This window comes from Littorina saxatilis, linkage group LG17 (genome assembly GCF_037325665.1).
Source record: "Littorina saxatilis isolate snail1 linkage group LG17, US_GU_Lsax_2.0, whole genome shotgun sequence".
In the NCBI taxonomy this organism is placed as follows: domain Eukaryota; kingdom Metazoa; phylum Mollusca; class Gastropoda; order Littorinimorpha; family Littorinidae; genus Littorina; species Littorina saxatilis.
In genome coordinates this window covers 22,268,566-22,293,709 of record NC_090261.1, presented here as the reverse complement: position 1 = coordinate 22,293,709, position 25,144 = coordinate 22,268,566, and the positions used below count along the sequence as shown (strand labels likewise).

At 43.6% G+C, this 25,144-nt stretch overlaps 3 protein-coding genes across 3 annotated transcripts in view; 2 read left to right on the top strand and 1 right to left on the bottom strand.

Moving 5' to 3' along the window:
* Positions 1-376: 376 nt before the first annotated feature.
* On the top strand, positions 377-10,710 carry LOC138951985 (nuclear exosome regulator NRDE2-like). The gene is made up of 11 exons (XM_070323555.1): positions 377-533; positions 1,431-1,566; positions 2,077-2,174; positions 3,060-3,225; positions 3,492-4,483; positions 4,881-5,135; positions 5,425-5,753; positions 6,524-7,667; positions 8,008-8,141; positions 8,679-8,750; positions 9,369-10,710. Exons 1-11 carry the CDS (start codon positions 377-379, stop codon positions 9,540-9,542), a joined length of 3,657 nt encoding a protein of 1,218 aa, XP_070179656.1. The 3' UTR covers positions 9,543-10,710.
* A 110-nt stretch (positions 10,711-10,820) lies between these two features.
* Positions 10,821-20,662, bottom strand: LOC138952479 (ribosome-releasing factor 2, mitochondrial-like). The gene is made up of 9 exons (XM_070324156.1): positions 20,322-20,662; positions 19,167-19,295; positions 18,079-18,159; positions 16,584-17,389; positions 15,592-15,873; positions 15,008-15,175; positions 13,866-14,052; positions 11,960-12,126; positions 10,821-11,394 (listed from the first exon to the last, which is right to left on the bottom strand). Exons 1-9 carry the CDS (start codon positions 20,608-20,610, stop codon positions 11,128-11,130), a joined length of 2,376 nt encoding a protein of 791 aa, XP_070180257.1. The 5' UTR covers positions 20,611-20,662; the 3' UTR covers positions 10,821-11,127.
* Positions 20,663-25,131: 4,469 nt separating this feature from the next.
* The window catches only part of LOC138953588 (leucine-rich repeat-containing protein 74B-like), a 17,323-nt gene continuing 17,310 nt past the window's right edge, over positions 25,132-25,144 (top strand). Inside the window, exon 1 of the mRNA XM_070325441.1 lies at positions 25,132-25,144. This exon is cut by the window's right edge and continues 283 nt beyond it. The gene's annotated coding sequence lies outside the window, so the exon portion shown is untranslated.

Below are 25,144 nucleotides of genomic sequence, written 5' to 3'. Positions count from 1 at the left end.
TTTGGTGTCTTTGTACAAAAAAACTCTTTTGTTCTTTCTTTCTCTCTCTCTAATCAAACACACATGCATACACCTGCACATTTAAACACATGTAAGCACATGCACACCTAAGCGTGCGCACACACACACTCACACACACAGAAACTCACACACACACACATACAAACACGCACACACACACACACACACACACACACACACACACACACACAACACACACACATGCACACACATGCAGGCAGATTACGTACCATCACCTTATCAGAATTGAAAGGAAGCAAATGTTCACAACTTGTTCTTGGGGTTATTTGGAAGCATTGTTGTAAAAAGACACAATATCCACAAGGGAGGTTACTGTAATCCATCAAACGTCAAAATGGCGTCTGGAGAAACCGAAAGAATGTCTGCACAGGACGAAAGTGCAAAGCCATTGTTTCCTGTTTTAGTAACTGGACAGCAAAGTGATGTCAAATCTCAGTCCTTGTTTCCAGTTCACAGTGACACTGCTAATAAGCCCGCCATAGACTTAAACAGTGAGTTTTCTGTCTCTGCTCTCGCTCTCTGTGCTCTCTCTCTCTCTCTCTCTCTCTCTCTCTCTCTCTCTCTCTCTCTCTCTCTCTCTCTCTCTCTCTCTCTCTCTCTCTCTGACTCTGAGCGCCAAACTCTTATTTTGACATGCTAGACACGTTGTACATGTAGCATCATACCTAAATTATATATTTCTTTACTCCTATTAAATGACCACGAACAGGTGTTGCGTAAACCATTGCGTTCAAGTAACATAAGTTTATAACTTAAATGCATAATAAAAAACACACCAACAACAACAGCAACAACAAAGAGAAGAAAGAAGATAAGAGATACTGTAGATGCTGTTTGCTATCATTTATAACCCTGAGTCAAGTTTTATATCCATGAACTGATAAGTGATGGTTATACTATAGATCATTTGATGTGTTACTGTTAGTTTATTACTTTAGTATGTACAGTACTTACAATAAATTCCATGCGAGAATTAAGGTAAAATAGCAACAGTAACAAACAAAATCGAAAAAGATTTTATTTGTAGTCTTTTTTTTTTTTTTTTTACTGTTTTTCATGATATGGCTTGTCTAACACTGGCACATTACCCCTACCAGGTATTTTAGGCCAAAAAAAAAATAGGTCTGTTTACGGTAACATAGGCCAAAAAAATAGGGTCGGTAGGTCGGGTTTTTTATTTTTTTTATTTATTTTTTTTTCTCCAAAAAACCATATTTTTACGTTATTTTGCAAAAAAAACTAAAATATTTTTTTTTCCCCAAATGCCAAAAAAAAGTCTAGGGTCGCGCAAAAAAAATAGGGTCGGTCGGGTTACCGTAAACAGACTATTTTTTTTTTTGGCCTTAGAATTGTTGAGAGATGAATGATTTGTACTAATGTAATGGCAGATGACTTGGAGTGGCTGGAAAATAAGAGCTTCCTGACAACTGCTTTGTTATTGACTGAAGAGAAAAACCAATCAGTGCCAGAACAAATATCAGTGTCCCCCACTCCCAGTTCAACTATTGAGACATCATTTACCAGGTAATCTTTTGATTTTTGTTGATGCTTTTGCTTTCATTTTTGTGATGCTTTGTTTGATGGGTTTCTTATTTCAATGCTAAGATGTCACCGAAGACAGAGGCGTGTTTCTGGATCAGAAAGATCTAATGCTCTTGCGATGACTGTTTGGGCATTTTTGCAGAGCTTTATGCAAGGTTCTTGTACCAGCTAGTGTTGTGGTTTACTTCAGTAAACTTGCTTGCCAATTCGGCTAGAGCGGAGGAGTAAAAATTGAGCAGACAGTCAGCATCCTATTTTTCAAGGAAGAATTCCCTTCCCTCTGTAGAGTGTTTGCAATACTCCAATAGTGGTACATGTCATAAAAATCAATAGTGTATAAATATATATTGTGTATCATTATGTGTTTCTTTTCTGTTTCTTCAAAGGGAGGGGGTGTTCAGAGTGCTATTGTGTGATCTTAACTTCTGAATTACTGAAGAATATCAACAATTTCTCAGATCATAAATGTCCATGATTAATGTTTTTGTTCAGACAATCTGCAGCTGCAAGTGAGTCATCATCTGAAGAAGCAGATGTTGCACAGACCGACATAAAACCTTTGAACTTGAAGAGGAGATACTCTGTGTCAGGTTAGTAGAGATAATTACATTCATTGTCTAAAGCTTCAGCTAGGCTGATTGACATCCATATATAATATATATGTCCATGCTAGCTTGGGGAACAACACCAGTGCAGTACTAATGGGTCAGTCCTACCTTACCCTACCAGGCCTGAAAGTGGCGAGTATTTTACTTGCCATGGCGAGTAAAAACGTGTAACTGGCGAGTAGAAATGTTCATCTATCGCTGATTTGAAGACTTCTCCGGGGCGGGAGGATGTAGCTCAGTCGGTAGCGCGCTGGATTTGTATCCAGTTGGCCGCTGTCAGCGTGAGTTCGTCCCCACTGACGTTCGGCGAGAGATTTATTTCTCAGAGTCAACTTTGTGTGCAGACTCTCCTCGGTGTCCGAACACCCCCGTGTGTACACGCAAGCACAAGACCAAGTGCGCACGAAAAAGATCCTGTAATCCATGTCAGAGTTCAGTGGGTTATAGAAACACGAAAATACCCAGCATGCTTCCTCCGAAAACGGCGTATGGCTGCCTAAATGGCGGGGTAAAAAACGGTCATACACGTAAAATTCCACTCGTGCAAAAAACACGAGTGTACGTGGGAGTTTCAGCTCACGAACGCAGAAGAAGAAGACTTCTCCCTTTTTTAAGACCTTATTTTTTAAGATTTTCTGTTCATACGTAACCTCTAAATTTACCTCCATTACACTCGGTCACACAAGTTTAAAAATGTGCAACTTTGTTTTATCCTGGGAAACAAATTCTGGTGTTTTGACCAAAAGCTAAGTGTTATGGTGTTTTTTTTTAACATCTACATTTGTTTTGTTTAACTTTTAGATTAGATGGCTTCTTGGGCCTTACTTTGTTCTCCAAAATTTGCTTGAATAAATATATCATGTGCAGAATCTGACGAGGAAGTGCTGTCCGTTGCAAAAAGTACCAAAGCCTCTGATACCAGTGTCAGTGAGAAGAAGGCGAAAGACAAAAAGCACAAGAAGAAAAAGAAGAAACACAAACACAAGCACAAAGAGAGCAGAAAAAGAAGCCCATCAGAAGAAGTGAAACAAAGGTAACTGTCTAATCAGTGATAGCACATGTTCATAAAGAGCTTTCAGTAATAGAAAAAAAAATTGTTTCCAATTTTAAAACCAACTGATTTAAATCTGTTTTTGCTATTTTCTTAGTCTTGTTAAAAAGACAAAGGCATGGAACTAACTGCTTTCAGAACTAGTCAGGCAAACAGGGAGATTGCACATGTTTTCTCATGTATACTCATTGTTAAAGAATTCAGTGATTCACGTACAGTTTTGCATTTAATGTATTTCTCTGTTTCAGACCAGCAGAAAAAATGATTGACCCATCCAAGACTTTCATAGAAGAAATTCCAGGACTTGAAGCAGAGAACGCTTTCAGAGTTGACCGTTCTTGTGAGAAATCCCTGTGGAACTACGAGTCTGTGTATAAAGGCCACATTGCACGATACTTTCGCCTGACCAACAACTGCTTTGGGAACAGTAACATCACCCTACCCAGCATTTTTAAAGGCGAGAAGCACAAGAACACAGTCAGTAGATATTACACCAAGGACAAGAGAAAAGAGATGAGAGCGAAAGGAGTGTTTGTAGCTGTGGACGGCAAGGTGGCAAATGAAACTGCACAGTACATTTCTATTCGGGAGAAAGATGCGAAGGGTGGATCCATTTCAAAGTCAAGAGAAGAGTTTACTCCTGCTGGAATAATGGACCCAGCCACAAGCATGTACTGCCAAGGAAAGGGAGCTGCAGGAAAAGAGAGCACTGAAGTGGGTTCAGGGCTGGACGAGACATTTGAGAGGACAGCATACTACAACCGCCGTCTCCATGAAGACCCCAGCAACGTCAAATTATGGCTGGAGTTTGTCGCTTTCCAGGACCAAGTCTTTCAGGACGCACGATTCTCAGCAAAGTCTGTCTTGAACAGGAGACTGCGCGACTCTTTTCAGCCTCCGCGTGCTTGCATTGAGAAGAAAGTGGCCATCCTTGACAAAGCTTTGAAGGCTAACCCTTCTTGTTTGGAGCTACAGATTGAAAAACTGGCGGTGGAACAGGACGTGACTGATTCCACCAGCCTGGCTAAGCAGTGGGATGACCTGCTGTTTGTTCACTCCGCTGACGTGAGGTTGTGGAGACATTATCTCCAGTTCCAGCAGTCCCGTCTGAGCACGTTCAGTGTTGGGCGCATGGGCAAACTGTATCATCGCTGCTTCAGAACCCTCAGCCCCATCCTGGAGGGCAAGGTCAAGGTTGTCAAGATGGCTGACACTGACAATCTGGAAGAAGAGATGATTGGTAAGTGGCAAGTGTGTGTGTATGGCTGTCTGTCTGCGTGTGTGTGTATGCATGTGTGTGTATGTGTGTGTGTGTGGGTGGGTGTGTGTGTTCTTGTGTAGCATTACAGCATCTGGAACCATTTATAAGAATATTGTTACAAGGTTTGATAAAAACAATTTAGTTTTTAATCTTATTTCAGTTAATCTTTCAGAGTGAGATTTGGTTATGAACACGATGAATGTATTTACTTTCTTTTGTGTTTTAGACTTCGTGAGAAGATGACCTACATGAACTATTCTTCAATTTATTTAAGAATTACTGAAAAGTGTCTGCTGACCTTGAACTCTTCTCTGATTGAAGTGATAGTGCTTTGAAGATATCTGCTTACCTGTATCTATAACTGCTCTTTCAACAGGTGTGTTTGAGCAGTACTGCAGCTTCCTCCATCAGAGTGGTTTCACGGAGAAAGCTGTGGCATCTTACCAGGCCATGATCGAGTTCAACCTGTTCCGCCCTCCATCGCTCAACCTGACCCCCACGTCAGACTGCGTGGCGGTGTTTGAGAGCTTCTGGGACAGCGGTGTGGCCAGGTTTGGGGAGCCGGGAGCCAAAGGCTGGGCAGCCTGGGTGGAGAATTCAGGGCAAGTCAGCACTCATTCCTTCATCCAAGGTAAGCTTTTTAATGAAAGGGGAAGATTTTGAAATTAGAATTGACAAAAAGTAAACATACCACTGTGTACTGTTCATGGTGGTTTTCCGGGTTTACACTTTTAAGGGTGTCAAAATCACGTAGAGCAAAAGTTGAAAAAGTGTGAGCTACCTATCTGCAGGCAAATTTTTCCAGAATTTTAACACTATCAACTTTCATTCCTTTTTATTTTCCTGTATCTAAATGTATAGACAGTATGTACCGTCAGCAAAATGGTCTGCTGTACAAAAGATGTGCTCTCTGTCAACAGTTAAAACAGACGCGGAGCAAGAAGAAATCTTACAACAAGACTCAGCCTTGTGGAACACTTGGCTGAAAATTGAGCGTTTATGCCAAGGTGCACACTGGCTGCCCTGGCGACCAGACACCACCAAAGAGGAGACTGAAGATGACTGTGAAGACCTGGATCGCATGGTGTTGTTCGAGGATGTGGCGCCAGTCTTGTTTCGTCTGCGTCTCTCAGCTTCCTGCTCCAGACTGGTAACACAGTTCCTGCAACTGCTGGGCTTGGTGCAGCAGCAGGGGACTGAGGAGTATGCAACTCCCTTTCACCAGCTCCTGCTGGAGGCAATGCACCAAGTAAGTACATGGAATGTGGAATCTTCTGCCTTTCGTTATTGAAGGAAAATAATGTCCATAGTATGTGTGTGTATCAATGATTATATACTCTTTGGTTTTGAGTGGGGGTAAAAGGACCCATGCAGAAAGATGCTCCCCGCCTGAAAAAAGGGAAATAAATGAAAAAACAAAACAAACAAACTAAAACAGACTAAAAACAAAGGTTTGAAGCAACCAGCATGAAACAGGTCACAGCTGTTTTTCAGCGCTGTGTATAGATAATGACACAAGCATCTTTGCAGTTCATTTTATCTGAACTGTGTGGGCGGGGATGTAGCTCAGTCGGTAGCGCGCTGGATTTGTATCCAGTTGGCCGCTGTCAGCATGAGTTCGTCCCCACGTTCGGTGAGAGATTTATTTCTCAGAGTCAACTTTGTGTGCAGACTCTCCTCGGTGTCCGAACACCCCCGTGTGTACACGCAAGCACAAGACCAAGTGCGCACGAAAAAGATCCTGTAATCCATGTCAGAGTTCGGTGGGTTATAGAAACACGAAAATACCCAGCATGCTTCCTCCGAAAGCGGCGTATGGCTGCCTAAATGGCGGGGTAAAAACGGTCATACACGTAAAAGCCGTGGGAGTTTCAGCCTATGAACGAACAAACAAATCTGAACTGTGTTTTCATAAAGATTTTAAGATTGAAAACTTGAAATGTTTTGCAAAAACTTTGTTTTAAAAGCTACTAATACTGAACAAAAATGTGTATAATGATTGTTTACCCTTTGTTGCAGGTATCAACATCACATGGCGTGAACGTTGGCGTGAAAGTGGACTCAGTATGGCAGCCACGCACAGAGCTGGTTCAATTTGTGCAGAACACCCTGCGTCAGTCTGCTGCCTATTTCACCGGTTGGTATCAAACTTTTTTCACTTCACAGCTGCTGCAGCTTCAAGCCTGCAAACATGGATGTCAGGATGTAGCCTCTCTTTCTGAGAAACAAGGCAAGGAGGTCAGAAAGTTTGGCAAAAATCTGCTGAAGGAGACACAGAACCGCAACGACCTCTTACTGTGGGACGGCTACATCAGAATGGAGTGGGCTCTAGGCAAAAGCAAGGATGCTTTGTCCATGCTTCAAACAGCGCTGGCTATGTTCACCAGCAGCGTCACTGACCAGGATCATGCGGGAATGGCAGGGCTGTGCTCGCTGTACCGCACGCACGCCGGCATCTGTCTCAACTTCACACCTACAGAGCTGGTTTCGTTGACAGGGAGGAAGCCCTCTCCTCCGGCAGATTGCAAGAAGAAGGTGGTGGCGAGCTTTGTCTGCCTGATGGACACAGGGAAGTTTTCTGCCAGCAAGGAACACACTGTGTCAGCCGCCCAAGTTCTGAAAACTCGCAGGAAGTTCCAGAGTATTCTGAAAGATTTGATCAACAGTCCAGAAGATTTGTCAGACTCTTTTGGAAAAATGCATGCTGTTCAACATGTGAACTGTTTTGCTTTGTTCGAATTGTGTGCTGTTGGATTAGGAGATTCACTGAAGGTGTTTGAATCTTCCTTTCAACTTTGTACCCTTGCTTCACAGACAGCGTCTTCTCCACAGATCAGGATGGCCATCAAAGGTGTAGAAAAAGAGCTGACTCACAATCTGGTGACGCTGTTGAGAAACTATGCGTCAGTGGAGGCAGTGTCGCTGGGTCAGATCCGCTCTCGTTTGGACACGGGTCTGTCCCGTTTCCCTGATGAACCTTCCTTGCTCCGTCAACTTGTGGATGTGGAGTCCGGGTCCTGGCTGGCTGGGAGATTGCGGCGTTACTTTGAGCAGGCAACGAGAGAGCCGGCCTCAGTGTACCCAGTGCTGTTTGAAGTGCTGGCTGAAATGCAGAGACACGCCAAGCTGGTGGCAACCAACACTGTGCATGCAAACTCTCGGGGTAAGCTTAGAAAATCTTTGCCTTTTTCAATGTTCTTATGTGATTTGCCACACTTTGTAGCACATATATATATAACATCAGAAATTGTGAAAGAAACAATTGAAAGTCAGCAGAGACTTTCTTCCGAGATTTGTTAAAATCTCTTAGCAGAGAAAGAGAGAGAAATAAGTATCCCTTCACAGACAGCCTATTGGGAGCATCAGACCCTCCTCAAGGGGGACCGAGATTTACAGAGCAAAGTCCCTTTGTGGGGGACGTATCGCAAGGTAATCTAGTCCTGAGGAGGACCATATATATATATACAGGCACAACTGAGCATGAGTATCTGCATTGTGTGCAGGGGATAGTGAGCAAACGGAGGGTATGTCAGACACAGGCACCGTTCATCGTGTGCGTGCAGCGTGTGAGAGAGGACTGCAACACAAGGTCGCTCAGCACTGCCCCCTTCTCTGGAGACTCTATCTGCACTTTGAGGTACACACACTGAATAGTTCTAACGGGAAAGCAAGTAACACTGAAATTCTGATCAGGCTTGAGATTGGGGTAGACATTTAAAACAAAATTATTGGGGCATGCCCCATCCTTAGACTCCCCTTCAAGCTGTACATTTTCTATAATTTGGACATCAAAAATGGGCTATTTTGTGTGTTTTAAATTTACATAAAAGGCATATAAATGATATTTACATGGGTATGCATACAAATGTCATCTCTGTCTGATGAAATATTGCTTTACCCTTGATGCCAGAAACCAAGTTTATGTACTGAACCTTCTCCATCTTTCATAAATTGCAGACTTCTGCTCTTATCTTTTTACTCCAAATGGTAACACTAAAAAATCTTCTAGAACCTCTGATTTCTTGCAAGATAACTGCTATTGTCTTTCCATGTTAAAATGATTATAAGTAAGACAATTGTCTGCTGTATAATTTTTATCACTTGTGCGCAGCCAACTCATTGCTTTTATTTTGCCCAAATAAATGTTGAATTATTCTGTTGTGTTTGTGCACAGGCAAAATATGGGAGCATTGACAGAGCAGAGGGAATATTTTACAGAGCCCTGCAAACGTGTCCGTGGGCTAAAGTGAGTTTTTGTAACCCAGAAGACAAAGATGAAGAGGAACACACATACACAAGAATGCCATGCCTGCATACACACACACACACACACAGACACACACACACACACACACACACACACACACACACACACACACACACACACACATTATGGTGTTAGTGTAAATGGGTAGTTGTCTCAAAATGTGAGCATGCAACAGGTTGTCTTGAAGTGGATATTTTCAATACATACAAGAGATATCTTTTTTAACAATTGATTAAAACTAAAAGACGTGCATTTTTCCTTAGATGGCTTGAACATTTTCAACTTAATTTTGGTTCAAAAGAGTTCATATTGTGGTGATGTGAAAATGTTTGCAAAGTTTGGATCTGACATTTGATTTTAAAGATAGGATACTAAAATGGTATAGAAATGTTTAATTAAGTTTAGCAAGTATTTGGCGTGATAGGTTTTCTCCCTTTGATTTTGTAGAACTGTTAAATCTGTGCTTGCATAGCTTGTGTGAACTATGACAGCATATGTTCACTGTAAAATCTGACTACCGGTAACATTTCAGCACAAGGGTTTTGTACTTAGACTGTTTGGGCCTGTTTACTGAATTCATCCTGCTTGCTCCCACAGGTGTTGTACCTGGATGGTGTGGAGTTGTTTGCCACCAAGCAGTTCCAGGAGCTGGTGGACCTGATGACAGAGAAAGAGCTGAGGGTTCAGATCCCACTGGAGGAAGTGGAGTTACTGATGAACTCGGAGCCACAGGATGCTGCTGCAGAGGACACGCTAGAAGAGGAGAGTTGAGTGTCCCATACAGGGAGAAAGACAGCTTTGAGGGTTCCGCATGCCACTGGAGGAGGAGCCACGGCACAGCAGAGGACACACAGGAGGCAGACAAATAAGTGTAGCAGTGGGTGAGGCAGATGAAGTTGAGGGTTCAAAGAGGTTGAGTTGCTGATGAACTTGGAGCCAGTACAGGACACTGCAGAGGACATGCAAGATGGGTTGAGCTGCATGAGTGTAGCAGTGGTTGAGATGGATGGAGTTAAGTGGGGGAAGCAGACAGATCTTGGGAGTTCAAATCCCACTGGAAGAATGGAACTGCTGCAGATGAACTCAAAAAAGTCACAGGATGAGAGGAGATGGAAGGGTAAGCAACAGAAACAAACACAGGAAGAGTTTTGGGTTCAAATCCCACTGGAAGAGATTGAGGAGATACCACATAGAAGGGGGAGGGTTGAGTGTAGCAATGTGCGATACAGAGTTGAAGGTTCCAATCCCACTGGATGAGTGGAGCTAGCTAGTAGCTGCCGCTTAACTCAGAACCAAAGCGTGCTGTTAAAGACACGCAGACGAGGGCGAGGTATGACTGCAGCGGTGAAAGATTGAGTGGCACACAGGAGGGGAAGGGTTCAATCCCAATCTGTCTTCTATGTGGCAGTGGGCCCGACAGGCATAACAGGAGAGTTCAGTGACTGTAGGTGTGTTTTCTGATGTGGTCCAGGAGAGGGAGAGACAGAGACAGACAGACTAAATAGGAGCAGTTATCTGTGGAAACTTCTTTCAGTGTGACATAGAGGAAGACTATATTAAAAAGGATATGTGCCTTGTTCTTGTAGTTGTACTTTCATGCCTTTATTTTGGGGGTTGATGCGCAAGCAAGCATGTGTGCATACATTTGACATTGTGTGCTTGTGTAACAAATGGGAGACAGTACATGGCAGCAGCTGTCCGCTCTTACTGTATTTCACGATTGTTTGAAATCACAGACTGGTAGAACTTGCACATTGCCTATTTCTATTGCGATCTCTTTTATCCTCCCCCTCTTTTTTTTAAGAAACTCTTAGGTTAAAGCTTTGAGTAAGCATCTCCAAATTACGTTTTGCTGTATTACATGTAATTAAAAAGTGTAATTACTACCGATGTATGAGTGTATTTTGTAATTTTTTCTTGAAAATGATTGCTTGATATACATATGGTGTTTGAGTTTGTTGTTTGATGGAGTTGTGTGTGGCTGTACACTGCGGTGTGTCTATACGAACACATGACAAACAAGCAAAAAAATAGAACCAGAAAGGGGGCTCAGAAATCAAAATTTACTGACTGTCATTAAGATGGTAAAGATCAACCACAATCTCTGAGAAATTAAATTTTCAGCAACAAGCATAAAAAGGTACATGAACATGCTCTGTCACACACACACACACAAAGAATGTCTAACTCTTGTTAAAGTCTCTCCATTCATTTCATTAACAGCTTCATAAAATCACACACAAGCCAGGAACATATTCAAAACTACTACAATGAAGTGTCCATTCAAACCAGACCAAATCCTATGAGAAACTAAAATGTCATTTCAATCAGTGATGCTAAATCATCCCCAACACTATCAAGAAGGCGCAAATCCTGTGACGCTCTCAATGAGGCGATTCTGCTCGTCCGTCCCCATTGGCTGATAGTGCGACAGGTGCATGGAGAAGGAAGAAGTGCCGGAGGTGATGGTGCGAAGGTCAGTCGAGTATCCCCGGAGCTCTGAAAGGGGTGTCACAGCCTGCACTAACTTGCCGCTCTGTCTGCTCTGCACACTGTCGATGTGGCTGCGTCGCTGAGACAGGTCTCCCATCACTGTGTGCAGGTAGTCTTCATTTGTGTTGATCTGAAATGCAGCATGAAGAAAACATCCTTTGATAAGATTTTTGCCTAAACAATAATAATACGAGAATTTATAACGCGCATGTATCTCACCACAAGGCGACTCAAGGCGCACAATGCCTTTGACTTGTTATTAACTCTTGCTATTTGACTCTTCAACTATCCTGTAAAGTTGAAATTAAGGTCTCAGTTTTGAAATGTTTTCAAGAGCTGTAAATTTTGCTCTGCAAAAGGATGTCATGGTAACTTTTCACAAGAAGCAAAGTCTGAAGTAATCCAGTGTTTCAAGCTGCCAACAACCAGAGTGCCCACTGTGCCCTGAAACTTACATTCGAAATGATAATTGTGTTCTTCAGGGAATAAATTCGTTTCCTTTTGTAGCCAAGTAAGTACTTGTCAAATACGCACCCTTGAATGAGAAAAAGACTTTGCGATGAAGCAAATTTCTAAGTCAACATATTTCATCACGAATTAGAGTCCATGAGGGGAATACGGCGTTTAAAGTTTGATTAGACTTACTTTGGAGGGGAGGAGGGATAGCATAGCCTCATGTGAACCAAATGTCTAACCTCTAGTTCCATCATGGGTTCCAGTAAGTGTGGTGCGGCCTCTCTCAAAGCCTTGGTGATGCACTGCACTGCACACGCTGCCACCATGGCCAGCGAGGTCCCAGGGCGAGTTTGAAACTCGTGCAGCGACACAGCCACGTGGATTAGTGGGAAACCCAGCAAAGGACCTGCAAAAGTAAAGAGAATTTCATTTAGTACTAACTGTCAAAATCTGCAGTTAGACATAAAGTCGGATGATTGTTTAGTCCTGAGATAAAATATAACGTGACTATTGTTTTATCCTGATGCAAGACCTTGACAGTTTGATATTCTGACATCTTCTTCTTCTTCTTCGTTCGTGGGCTGAAACTCCCACGTATACTCGTGTTTTTTGCACGAGTGGAATTTTACGTGTATGACCGTTTTTTACCCCGCCATTTAGGCAGCCATACGCCGTTTTCGGAGGAAGCATGGTGGGTATTTTCGTGTTTCTATAACCCACCGAACTCTGAGAATTAAATCTCTCGCCGAACGTGGGGACGAACTCACGCTGACAGCGGCCAACTGGATACAAATCCAGCGCGCTACCGACTGAGCTACATCCCCGCCCTATATTCTGACATAAGAACCAAGCGGTCTGAGTCTTTGTGAGTCAGATTTCACTGCTGAAGTCCACAAACTGATTTCTGACAAAAGAGAGTTCCCTAAAAGTGGGATGTGGCTGTATGACAGTGATAAAACAAACAAAGAAACCAAAGCAGTCACATTTGCATTTTTGTTGAAACAGAACATTCTTGAAGATGCTAGAAAAAACACACACACATACATGTACGAGGTAGGAGTTAACCATCATGACTGGTCGTGGCAGGGATAAAACAAACAAACCAAAGCATTCACATGCATATATATATACAGGGGCGGACGAGGGGGGGGGGGGGGGTTCTGGGGTTTCCGGAACCCCCCCCCCCCCCCCCCCCCCAGCCAAAAAATAAAAATAAAAAATTGTGTTTTTTTGGGGTTGTTGTTGTTTGGGGGTATTAATCAGTGACAAAATCTGCTGCCTGAAACTGGTAATGATCATCCTCAGAATGCACCAGATTGCACCATTTTGCATCTTTTTTTCAAAATGTTCCGGGGGGGGGCATGCCCCCGGACCCCCCAAGCAAGCTAGGCGCTTTGCGCCGTCAGCTCGGCGCTTCGCGCCTTCACACCCATATCTTCACAATATACTTTTGGAAACCCCCCCCCATAGAATGAACTGATCCGCCCCTGCTATATATATATATATATATATATAATAGATGAATACCCGCTTCGCCGGGAAGAAGTCGAGCCGAATACCTGGCACCGCACGAAGGAAGGGAGATAAACGCGCAAAACACTGGAGAAGAGTAATACCCGGCTTCGCCGGGACAGTGACCTTCTAAAAATAGTATAACGGGAATATGGATTGAGCGTTGTCGACAGTGACCTTCTAAAAATAGAAACGGGAATATGGATTGACGCCACACGAAGGAAGGGAGATAAACGCTGAAAACACTGGAGAAGATAAGGAAGAGTTACTGGGAATGGATCCAGAGAAAAACAAAAATCGGTTCAGCGTTGCGCGCTGAGAGCACGTGTTGAAATATCTCATCGACCAGCTTGTGTCCGGGGTGTACCTGAATATGGCCACCAAATTTAAAAGAGATCCATCGAGAACTTTGGCCGTGCATCGCGGACACACACACACACACACACACACACACACACACACACACACAAGTAGTATATATATATATATATGCATTTGTGCTGAAAATATGGATATTCTTGAAGCTTCCAGAAAAAAAACCACCATAATGCCAAATAAAAGTCGACCATCCTAACGGGTCATGGTCAAAAGATTGTTGGTGTGTTTTTAAGGCTAATACAACAGTGAGCTGACCGTTAGCAAGAGCGGACTTGACACCATTGTTGAGAGCCTTGAGCTGCGGAGGCCTGAGGTAGTTGATGGGGTTGTCACGAGAGGGCGCCACCGTCACCTGTCTGAAGTGTGTGCTGTCTGGGTCGGCTGTCACCGACATTCGCAGCCGTACAAAGTGGTTTCTGTCACCTAGTGTTTTGTCCAGTACCTGGTGTGAAGAACACAAAAAAGGGTATGATAAGGAACCACAGTCACTGACAGACGAACACACACACGCACCATACACACACTCTCTCTCTCTCCTGGTGCCATTGCTTCTGTGCAAAATGTATGCTAATTGGCTTCCTGTACTTCTTAATTGTCAACAAAATGTGTATCAACCTTGCATTAAGAAAAACACATCTCCATATCATATTAACTATAGTCAGCCTAAAACAACCAACACTAAAAACTCTAAAACAAACCAAACGAAATGACATGACAGTTTCCAGAAGAAGAAAAAAAATGGAGAAAAAAAAGTAAGGCTTCTTGAAAGGGAAATTGAAAAGGATCGTATCTTCTTCTTCTTCTGCGTTTGTGGGCTGAAACTCCCATGTACACTCGTGTTTTTTGCACGAGTGGAATTTTACGTGTATGACCGTTTTTTACCCCGCCATTTAGGCAGCCATACGCCGTTTTCGGAGGAAGCATGCTGGGTATTTTTGTGTTTCTATAACCCACCGAACTCTGACATGGATTACAGGATCTTTTTCGTGCGCACTTGGTCTTGTGCTTGCGTGTACACACAGGGGTGTTCTGACACCGAGGAGAGTCTGCACACAAAGTTGACTCTGAGAAATAAATCTCTCGCCGAACGTGGGGACAAACTCACGCTGACAGCGGCCAACTGGATACAAATCCAGCGCGCTACCGACTGAGCTACATCCCCGCCCATGAAAAGGATCGTATAAGTATTAACCTTTACATTTTGGATGACAGTCAACTTCTCTGTACCAAGTGGCCCTAGCTGTGAGTGTAAAGCCCGGGTATGCTCAACAACATAAGAAAACATAATCTACGTGAAGATTTTTCAGATTGTTCAGCTAGTTCAGTCCTAATCCTCCACCCCAATAAAAAAAAGAAAAAAGAAATAAGATAAAAATGGTTGCGCAGAAATTACATACCTCCGAGGCCTCTGCCCCTTGGGAGATGGTTTCCCTGTATGCAATCTGGAGAGGGCCCAGGTCAGCCTCAATGCCGTACTCCTTGTGGATCCTGGACTGGACGATGTCCAGATGCAACTCTCCCATCCCTGACAGTATCGTCTGCCCTGTCTCTGCGTTGACCTCCACCTGACAACACACACAGGCTCAGCTCATCGTGAACTGTAAACTAATTGCTGTTGTGTGCGAATTCTTAAAGTATCATGAGGAACTACTTGTTAATGTCATGGCTGTCTAGTCTCCAATGACAGTAACTGAGTAAGAATACGCTTCGTAGAGAGGAAGTCCAAAGATATGTGTGTGTGTGTGTGTGTTTGCATATCCATCTGTGTGTTTGTACGCTTGTGAGGGAGAGGGGGGGGGGGGGGATTAGAGACATACAGAGAGAGATAGGGGAGGGAAAGAAAATTTGAGTAAGACCTGTCCTGTGTGATTATTCAATCATCTGTAACAGGTAAATAATTGTTGTATGATTATTTGGTAAGAAGCCTTAAAGTTCATTGTGCTGTCAAAACGGTGAAATAAGCACATGATTCCAACTATACCTTTAGACTTGGATCTTCTTTTTGGAGACACTCCAAAGCATGCTCCAGGTTCTTCTGATAGGCCATGGACGGTGGCTCAATGGAACAGAAGAAGACGGGAGCTGGGACGTTCATGGCAGCCAACACAGGTGAAACCTCCTCTGCATCCTCCTCCCCCCCCTCCTCCTGCTCTCCCTTCTGATGCTGCTGGGTTTTCTGTTGCTGTTCCTGTTGGCGGCGCCAGGCTTTGGCTGCTGCCTTTGCTGCTGACTGGCTGCTCGTCAGGGTATCACCTGTGAGTGTCTGCAAATTCAATCCAGTTTTTTTTGTTTTACAGTCTTGATCAAAGCAAAATAATACACATGTGTATGTGTGCTTTTTTGTGTGGTTTAATTGGTTTTAAAACGTTCTCCTTTATGCAAGTAATGCTGTGATAAACTGAAAACAGTCTTCACAGAAAGCTGACTGAGAAATATAACCCTGCAAAAGTTTGGGCTCAAACACAACACTAGCATCAAAAGCAGTCTACACAGAAAGCTGACTGTAAGAGATATATCTCTACAAAAGTTTAGGCCCAAACGCAACACTAGCAACAACCAGGTTTCTTCCTCAGATGTCCTATCCACTGTGCCAAATCCCCTGGGTCAAATCTCTGTGTGTGTTAATTATCTGAAAACATCATGTGCAGTAACTATCCTCTGAAAACTGTTGGATCACAAGGGGCTCTAAAAGTGCATTCTCTGTAACTGGTGAGGACAATAGGAATTCTCCCTGTTTCACTTGTAAATTAAGTTCTGAGTCCTTACTAAGTTCCCATTCCTTTCCCTACGTGTCTTGAATTCTAAGTGCCATCGTCCTGCCTGCCCCCCACCCCCCTTATACTTGTCTTGAATTCTAAGTGCCATCCTCATGCCATCACTTCCCTCCCCCCTTCACCATCCGTCCGTCTGTCTGTCTGTCTGTCTGTCTCTATTTGCCCTAGACCTGTAACTGATTGATAGGTTTGAACTAACTTGTTTGAGGCCGGCCACAGCCACAATGTTACCGGCCACAGCTCTGGAGATGTCGTGAAGCTCGTCCGCGTACACCTGTAGGATGCGACTGGTCTTTTCCGTGTTCTGTCGGTTGATGTTGTAGATAGTGGCACCACTTTTCAAGGAGCCTGAGTATAGCCGAAGATACGTCAGGGGCCCCCTCTGTGGATCGTGGGACACCTTGAAAGCAAAGGCACAGAGGTCAGTGTTGTAGTAGTCGGCAAAGCTGTAGTTTCTGTCTTTCGGGCTGGGCAGGTATGAGACAATGCTGTCCATCAGCGGCTGCACTCCTTTGTTCTTCAGCGAACTGCCACACAACACGGGAACCACCTTCCTGGCAAGCGTTACACGTCGTATGGCACTAACGATGTCATCTGCGGAAATGTCTTCCAGTTTCACCTCCCCAAGAACCAAGTCTGCGATATGGTCGTCATGATCAGCTAGCTGGCCTATCAGCGCAGTTCTTGCTTTCGCAGCTTCCTGGTACAGTTCTGAGCCATCGGACACACTGAGAGGCTTTGTAGTAAAGGTCCTCCCATCGTAGCTCTGTGAAGGGTCCCAGGACAAGGTGTTAAAATGAATGAGATCAACGACGCCTGAAAAGTCTCTCTCCACACCCAGCGGCAGGTGCAAGAGGAGGGGCGAGACGCGCAGTTTTTCCTGCAGTGAGCGCAGACAGTGCTGCACGCTGGCCCCTTGCTTGTCCATCTTGTTGAGGTACACCATGCAGGGGACGCTGTAGTTCTCTGCCTGCTGCCACACCGTCACTGTCTGGGCTTCAACGCCTAGCAAGAAAGTACACAGGTATATGTATCATGTATTTTGTAAGTGTAACCAAGTGTCGGAACACAACAATCACCCCTGGAGGCGAAGTCCAATCAAACAGGATTGAGAATTTTAGAGCTAATTTCTTAGCCCTATAAAAACTGTTATGGTGACTCAAAGGCAACCAAGAACATGTATACAAGGAGACTGCAGCAGCCAGACCCTATCACAAACAGAACTCTACAATGCACAGGTGTGAGCAAAGTCTAAGAAACGCCGAGCTATAAACAGCTCGCGCTCTTAACGACCGACAACTGCAGAGCCTGCTGTGAAGGTTGACGCAGCAGTCTCCCTGTCACATAAGAAAATTGATAAAAACAGTAGGAGGGTTTATAGCATCTTGAAGCAAGAAATCTCTGTGGTGAATTTTACCAACTCTATCTTCAAAGCACAATGTAAAATACTTTATGAAGTTCAAAAAATCTGTATGATTCTGCTACATACGTTACTCAGTGCATATTTTATCATCAGACTTGACATTTTTCCTACACAGTACTTCCGCTTCAAATGTGGTTGCTCGTTATCTAGTTCAGAAACCAAAGACACAATTATAACAGCCCTTCTTATGATGATGATGCCTCATGCCAACTTTCATTAACCTATTAATAACTATATATATGTCTGTTGCCTGACACGTTATAAACAGTACCTGCTGATGCGTCCAGCACTGCTACTGAACCGTCCAACACACGCAGCGTGCGCTCCACCTCCACTGTGAAATCCACATGACCTGAACACGTGTAGTAAAACAATAGCAATTACAAAACACTATTTCAAAGAAACTTACGCATATGTATTTTCAGGGATGGCCAAATCGTCCACCCGATCGCCAGGGGGGAGTACAAAATCTGCCTCGCTAGTAGAAACAGCCAGGCAACTTGCCTGGCTGGCCAGTGAAAATTCTGGTCCAATGCAACACTTTTGGTTGTAATATCGAGTTTCAAAGCTGCAGATGCAGCAACAGTGGTATGTACCGGGCCAGCAAAATGTCTGGCGGGCTAGTGACTTTGTTGAAGCCCGTTTAGCGAGTTACAATTTTGAAATTTGGCCATCCCTGATCCTCAATCTTGGTCAGGCACCACTAATCTAACTCTGTTAGAAAAAGCAGTCCTCTGGTTGTCAGTGAGAGCAACCTGTGGCAATTCTGCTTGAAAAATTCCAAGCATGTTAATAAGTTCTAATGTGCATGATCAATGACACCAACCTACAACGATTCTGTGAGAGTAATACCCCATGCAGGGCGGGGATGTAGCTCAGTCGGTAGCGCGCTGGATTTGTATCCAGTTGGCCGCTGTCAGCGTGAGTTCGTCCCCACGTTCGGCAAGAGATTTATTTCTCAGAGTCAACTTTGGGTGCAGACTCTCCTCGGTGTCCGAACACCCCCGTGTGTACACGCAAGCACAAGACCAAGTGCGCACGAAAAAGATCCTGTAATCCATGTCAGAGTTCGGTGGGTTATAGAAACACGAAAATACCCAGCATGCTTCCTCCGAAAACGGCGTATGGCTGCCTAAATGGCGGGGTAAAAAACGGTCGTACACGTAAAATTCCACTCGTGCAAAAAACACGAGTGTACATGGGAGTTTCAGCCCACGAACGCAGAAGAAGAAGATACCCCATGCATGGATGCATCTGTTCTGCAGAAAACCTGTTCCTGGTGTGTCAATGAGACATCAGTATTTTTCTTTTTGACGCATCAATGAGATTGATCTGTGATACGTGTATCTAGAAAATTACCTGGAGTATCAATAAGGTTGATCTTGTGATGGTTCCAGTGGAAGGTAATGGCAGCAGAGTTGATGGTTATGCCTCTGTCTCTTTCCTGCTCCATGTAATCCATTACTGTGTCCCCACGATCAACATCACCTGCACACACATGCCCACGATTTCAGCTAACGAAAGAAATACGGTTTCGATTAAAAAAATAAAAGGTCTTTTGACCCTTGATCTCTTTCTAGTGAAATCTCTACTCCAAAAGCCAAATAAAATTCGAAAGACGTCATAACGTGAAAAATCACATCACGTAAAAATTATGCCACATCTTCTGCAATATCTCCTGAGGAAGTAAGAAGGCATTTTCAAGAACAAAGTGGTAACTTCAACATAGCATTAGCAGCAGTAAAAAATTAATTGTAAGGTTACCGCCAGGCTGTGCATGTATCGGTAGTGTATATCATTAAGGTTGCTCGTTAAATATGATCCATTTCAATTGACTGAATGCTGTAAAGCATTTCATGAACACTCCTTATTGAGTCATCCCCCTCATACGTCGTGTACCTGCAGTCTCGTGAACCAGCTTCAGTATGATCACTAAAAAATCTTAGGCCAAAAAAAATAATAGGTGTGGTTACGGTAACATAGCCCCAAAAAATAGGGTAGGAAGGTAGGCAATCACTTTTTTTTTTAAAACTTTTTTTTTCTAATGTGTACAAATTAAACTTACTTGACAGGGAAATAAGTGTGCGACTCGGGCGCTTTCGCTTTCATTGCGTTTTCTGCACTCGTTTTCTTGTTTTTTGTGGGTTTTTTTGACAAATGTAATGAAAAGTTATAGGGTCGGCCCCTAAAAATAGGGTAGGTCGGGTTACCGTAACCACACCTATTTTTTTTTTAGGCCTTATCGGATCCCATTTACTCTTTCTGGTACAACAATAAATGAAATCAACAAAGCCGGTTTCATTGTTACTTTAACTCATGATCATGTTTCCAATGCAAGATAATAACAATTTCACACACATCACAAATGTGCGTAAATCTGAATGATCAAGACCTAGCTTTGTGTTTACGGAAGGAACGCTCTAGATCTACTTTCGTTGTTCAGTTCTGTAAAGTCCAAGTATGTTCAAACAGTCGGCATGCACACAAAAAACTATTGTATTCATGTTGTAGTACCTAAGTGTCTTGAAAATCCAGAGTAGTATAGCATTCGTTCACTGGTGGTTGTTTTTCCTGCGTCAATATGAGCCATGATGCCAATGTTTCGGATCTTCGCCATATCCTCGTGGTCCTTGCTTCGAGTTGCAAACTGTCGGCTGCTACGCGGCACTTCAACATCACGACACTGGCGCTGGTAATGTCCATGTTCTGCTGAATGATATGAAGACACATGTCTGGCAGTTGCTCTTCGATAAAATGAGTGTGTATGTAAGTTATTATAACGTATTACACGGCCGCACATCATCTTGAAGCCTCAGATTGCAGACAGGAGAGGCTAACAAGCTGCCATGTTGACCTTGTTCGAAGGGACGTAAGGCATAGTGAACCGGATGTCACTTTTCGTACAAAGTTGTCTTTCTTACGAGTTTCGCTTTCGCTTTTGGACGATTGTGTCTCATGTCCTTTGGGGGAGTTTCATGAATAAAGTCTGGTAAGATCGTGACGTTTTAGCTCTCTTCTAACTTTGAAAGAATACCACACTTACAGTTTTCTTCTCCTCTAACAAAGTACCAATGTAGAGTAGTTTTTGATAACTATTGACGACACATCCCAACCGGCGCCTCCCACCCGCTCTTACACGGGATAAGGCCATTATTCCACTTAGGCACTGAGAACAAATGTACAGCCTGGCTGCTTTCAGTGCAGAAGGATTTTTTTTATATAATAATTAATTTCTTAAAAACCACTACGGGAGAGGTGGCATTCTCCTATGCCGTGTGTGTGTGTGTGTGTGCGCGCGCGCGCCGCGCGTGTGTGTGCGTCAGTGTGTGTGCATGTGTGTGTGTGTGTGTGTGTGTGTGTGCATGTGTGTGTGTGTGTGTGTGTGTGTGTGTGTGTGTGTGTGTGTGTGTGTGTGTGTGTTCTTCTTCTTCTTCTGCGTTCGTGGGCTGAAACTCCCACGTACACTCGTGTTTTTTGCACGAGTGGAATTTTACGTGTATGACCGTTTTTAACCCCGCCATGTAGGCAGCCATACGCCGTTTTCGGAGGAGTGTGTGTGTGTGTGTGTGTGTGTGTATGTGTGTGTGTGTGTGTGTGTGTGTGTGTGTGTGTGTGTGTGTGCGCTTCCTCCATTTCTTCTTATTGTATTTTTTTTTAATCTATTTCTATTTCTTTTCTCTTCTGTTGTTTCTTTCTTGTTTTCCTTCCTCCTTCTTCCATTTCTTCTTATTCTACTTCTTTCCCTTGGCAGCTTCGCCATAAAGGGTACCCGTGGTCACAGTCTGAGTCACTTAAACAACCCAAATGCTGTTCCATCGCTGACCCCAAAAAGGCCTACAGCAAGTTTGACGTACACAGTAACCAGGCCCTGTTCTAGCCGCCACACGAAGCTTGTCACAGAGTGTAATTGTGCGGAAAATTTGCTTGCCCCACTCTGTCGGAGAAAATCGATTACTTCACAGTCATAATACGCGGTAGTGGCACTGATTGGGTCGATTCTTTCGTCATTGTTAATTACGTCGTGTCACGATTGCCTTGTAAGATTAGAATCATCACAGGAAGTCTTGGAAACTTGATGTGCATTATTCTGTGTGTCATGCAGTGTCGTGCTCTGAGTGTGTGTGTGTGTGTGTGTGTGTGTGTGTGTGTGTGTGTGTGTGTGTGTCTGCTAGTGTGTCTGCTAGTGTGTGAATGTATTTATGTCTGTCGATCGGTGAAAAGCATTTCTTTCAAAGATTATCCTCACAGTGAACTAGCACAGTTGATGATTCAGCGCGTTTTCTCACGTTGCCACGAACAAGAAAAACGTTCACACACACACACACACACACGCACGCACACACACACACACGCACACACACACACACGCACACACACACACACACACACACACACACACACACGCACACCGGCACACACACACACACGCACACACACACACAAACACACACACACAAACACACACACACACACAGAGGATACGCACAATAGCCCGTGCTTCATCATCGTGGATCAATCTTGATTACTGTGTTTTTGTGGCGCACCATGTCAAACACGCCATTCTCGCTTAGCCATTTTAAGAATCTGTTAATCGAACATCAATTCGATCAAGTGAAAGGACCCGGAACTGACTCGATCCGGAACTTGCAAACAACATTTCCAAATTATTATATTCTCCTCATTGATTAACAGCACTGCCTTTTTTCTCGAGTTTTCCTTCATATAATAACAATAACAACTTTTCTATAGCGCGAGTCCCATCAATTGGCTCCAGGCGCCTATATCTGTCTCACTAGTGTTAGAATCACCGAAACAGTTATCAAAGATTACAAGTGTATAATACGTAAGTTTTCATCGTCTTTCATATCACGAAGGCTTACACATTAAATATGGAACACACTGAAGCTTCGATTTTATGGATACACTTTCTACAGCATGGTCCATTACGCGGCAGGGTATTTAAGGCGTTCACGCGACAGGGTATTTTATGCCAAATAGATTCTTATTCTGGGGACAAAAATAGAAATTTAGCACAGCAAAGCTTAGGGTATTTTAGAACACATGAAAACAAAAACACAAGACTTCGATCAGCGCACACAATCACAACAGTCGCGTGCTGTGACCTGCCTGGTTGACAACACACACAAAGTCGTAAATACACAACCCCCCCGACTGAGAGTGATTATCTCTGTGAGACACAGCGAGCTAGGAACTAAGTCAATCGCTAGAGTGGCACGTTTAGTGGCCACCCCGTTTAGCTTTGGATTGAACGAGAGACCGCCGAGGGTTCTATCTCTACGGTCTCGGACTGGAAGACTCAGTGTAGTGGGTTGGGAAGCGAAGGGAATGATATCGACAGGTGTGTTGTGGACAACGGGTTTTGATTAGCTGGGTCGTGTACAGTAACACACAGTGCGATATGATACATAGAGGAATGAATGGCTGAAAGACGGTTTTAAGTTGCTCTCTGGCACTCAGCGACGGGGTGATATAGTAATATATCACACGATTTAGAACGTCCAGGGTAATATTGTGCTATATCATATGGATTAATATGTACACAGTGCGATATACGCTGGAATAGCTGACAGCGGGTTCAAAGTTGCCTGGCCTCTGCCAACGGCCACTCCGTTATAGCCGTTAGTGCCGGGGTAAGCCGGGTGTGATATAAGCCTACCCGGGCTCAAGAATAAACGTGCAGCTCGTTGTGCATGCAGAGGAGTGTGCCTTCAGGAAATGCTTGGCCGGACTACCAAACTGACCGCAATGAAAATAGCGACCACCCCGGCAAGTCTGCGACAGTGCCGCACCGAACTTACTTCGCTGCGCTATATAGCCTACGATAAGCCACACGACTGAACTTTCGTCACGCATGATTGGAACCTGTCTTGGAATGCTAAACAGGTGTGGAACTATACAAATAGCTGGGCGTGTGTTCGGAACTCCTTAGACCCCCGGACAAACATAAGTATAGTTAGTGTAAAACATCCGCTCCGACACTTTTCATACCCCCGTGTGGCTGTCGTGTTAGGGACGTGTGTGTCAGTGTGTGTGCTTTCTTTGGTGGTCGGAAACACACCAGTCAGTGATCGGAAACAGATTGTGCGTGGTGTGAAAAGTGTTAGAGAAAGAGACAAAAGGCTTATCTCTGGAGTGTTCTGTCAGTGACTGAACTTAGTGTTGTTAGTTTTGACCGCACAGTTAACCGTCCGTATCGATTTTAGCGTGTCGGCCATCAGTCCTGACAAAGGACGCAGACTGAGACGGTTGACAACATCCCGGAAAATCAATCTAATGGCTCGGAAACTTCGATCTTGAGGAATAACATGTAGATCTCCAATTACAGTACTCACTTGTATAACTTGACAACCAGCACTCCGGTGTTGATCGAGCGTGTCACAAGTGTGTGTTTACCCGTCGTTTACTTTTCGTTCCTACATACATCTTCCAGTATCCTACTTTTTATATTTAGTCAAGTTTTGACTAAATATTTTAACATCGAGGGGGAATCGAAACGAGGGTCGTGGTGTATGTGCGTGCGTGTGTGCGTGTGTGCGTGCGTGTGTGTGTGTGTGTAGAGCGATTCAGACTAAACTACTGGACCGATCTTTATGAAATTTGACATGAGAGTTCCTGGGTATGAAATCCCCGAACGTTTTTTTCATTTTTTTGATAAATGTCTTTGATGACGTCATATCCGGCTTTTCGTGAAAGTTGAGGCGGCACTGTCACGCCCTCATTTTTCAACCAAATTGGTTCAAATTTTGGTCAAGTAATCTTCGACGAAGCCCGGGGTTCGGTATTGCATTTCAGCTTGGTGGCTTAAAAATTAATTAATGACTTTGGTCATTAAAAATCGGAAAATTGTAAAAAAAAATAAAAATTTATAAAACGATCCAAATTTACGTTTATCTTATTCTCCATCATTTGCTGATTCCAAAAACATATAAATATGTTATATTCGGATTAAAAACAAGCTCTGAAAATTAAATATATAAAAATTATTATCAAAATTTTTTTTTCGAAATCAATTTAAAAACACTTTCATCTTATTCCTTGTCGGTTTCTGATTCCAAAAATATATAGATATGATATGTTTGGATTAAAAACACGCTCAGAAAGTTAAAACGAAGAGAGGTACAGAAAAGCGTGCTATGCAGCATAGCGTAACCACTACCCCGCTCTTCTTGTCAATTTCACTGCCTATGCCGTGAGCGGTGGACCACGAGTATACGGTCTTGCTGCGTTGCATTGCGTTCAGTTTCATTCTGTGAGTTCGACAGCTACTTGACTAAATATTGTATTTTCGCCTTACGCGACTTGTTGTTATTGAGCCG

What these genes read in the sequence shown, in the direction of transcription:
- LOC138951985 (XM_070323555.1), top strand. Translation starts at nt 377, where the DNA reads ATGGCGTCTGGAGAAACCGAAAGAATGTCTGCACAGGACGAAAGTGCA. An exon ending in GAGGAGATACTCTGTGTCAG is followed by an intron (nt 2,175 to 3,059) that starts GTTAGTAGAGAT and finishes TATCATGTGCAG; the next exon opens with AATCTGACGAGGAAGTGCTG. An exon ending in TGCTGGAGGCAATGCACCAA is followed by an intron (nt 5,754 to 6,523) that starts GTAAGTACATGG and finishes CCTTTGTTGCAG; the next exon opens with GTATCAACATCACATGGCGT.
- LOC138952479 (XM_070324156.1), bottom strand. Translation starts at nt 20,610, where the DNA reads ATGATGTGCGGCCGTGTAATACGTTATAATAACTTACATACACACTCA. An exon ending in AAGAAGATCCAAGTCTAAAG is followed by an intron (nt 15,176 to 15,591) that starts GTATAGTTGGAA and finishes GTGTGTTGTCAG; the next exon opens with GTGGAGGTCAACGCAGAGAC. An exon ending in AAGGGGCAGAGGCCTCGGAG is followed by an intron (nt 14,053 to 15,007) that starts GTATGTAATTTC and finishes TCTTCACACCAG; the next exon opens with GTACTGGACAAAACACTAGG.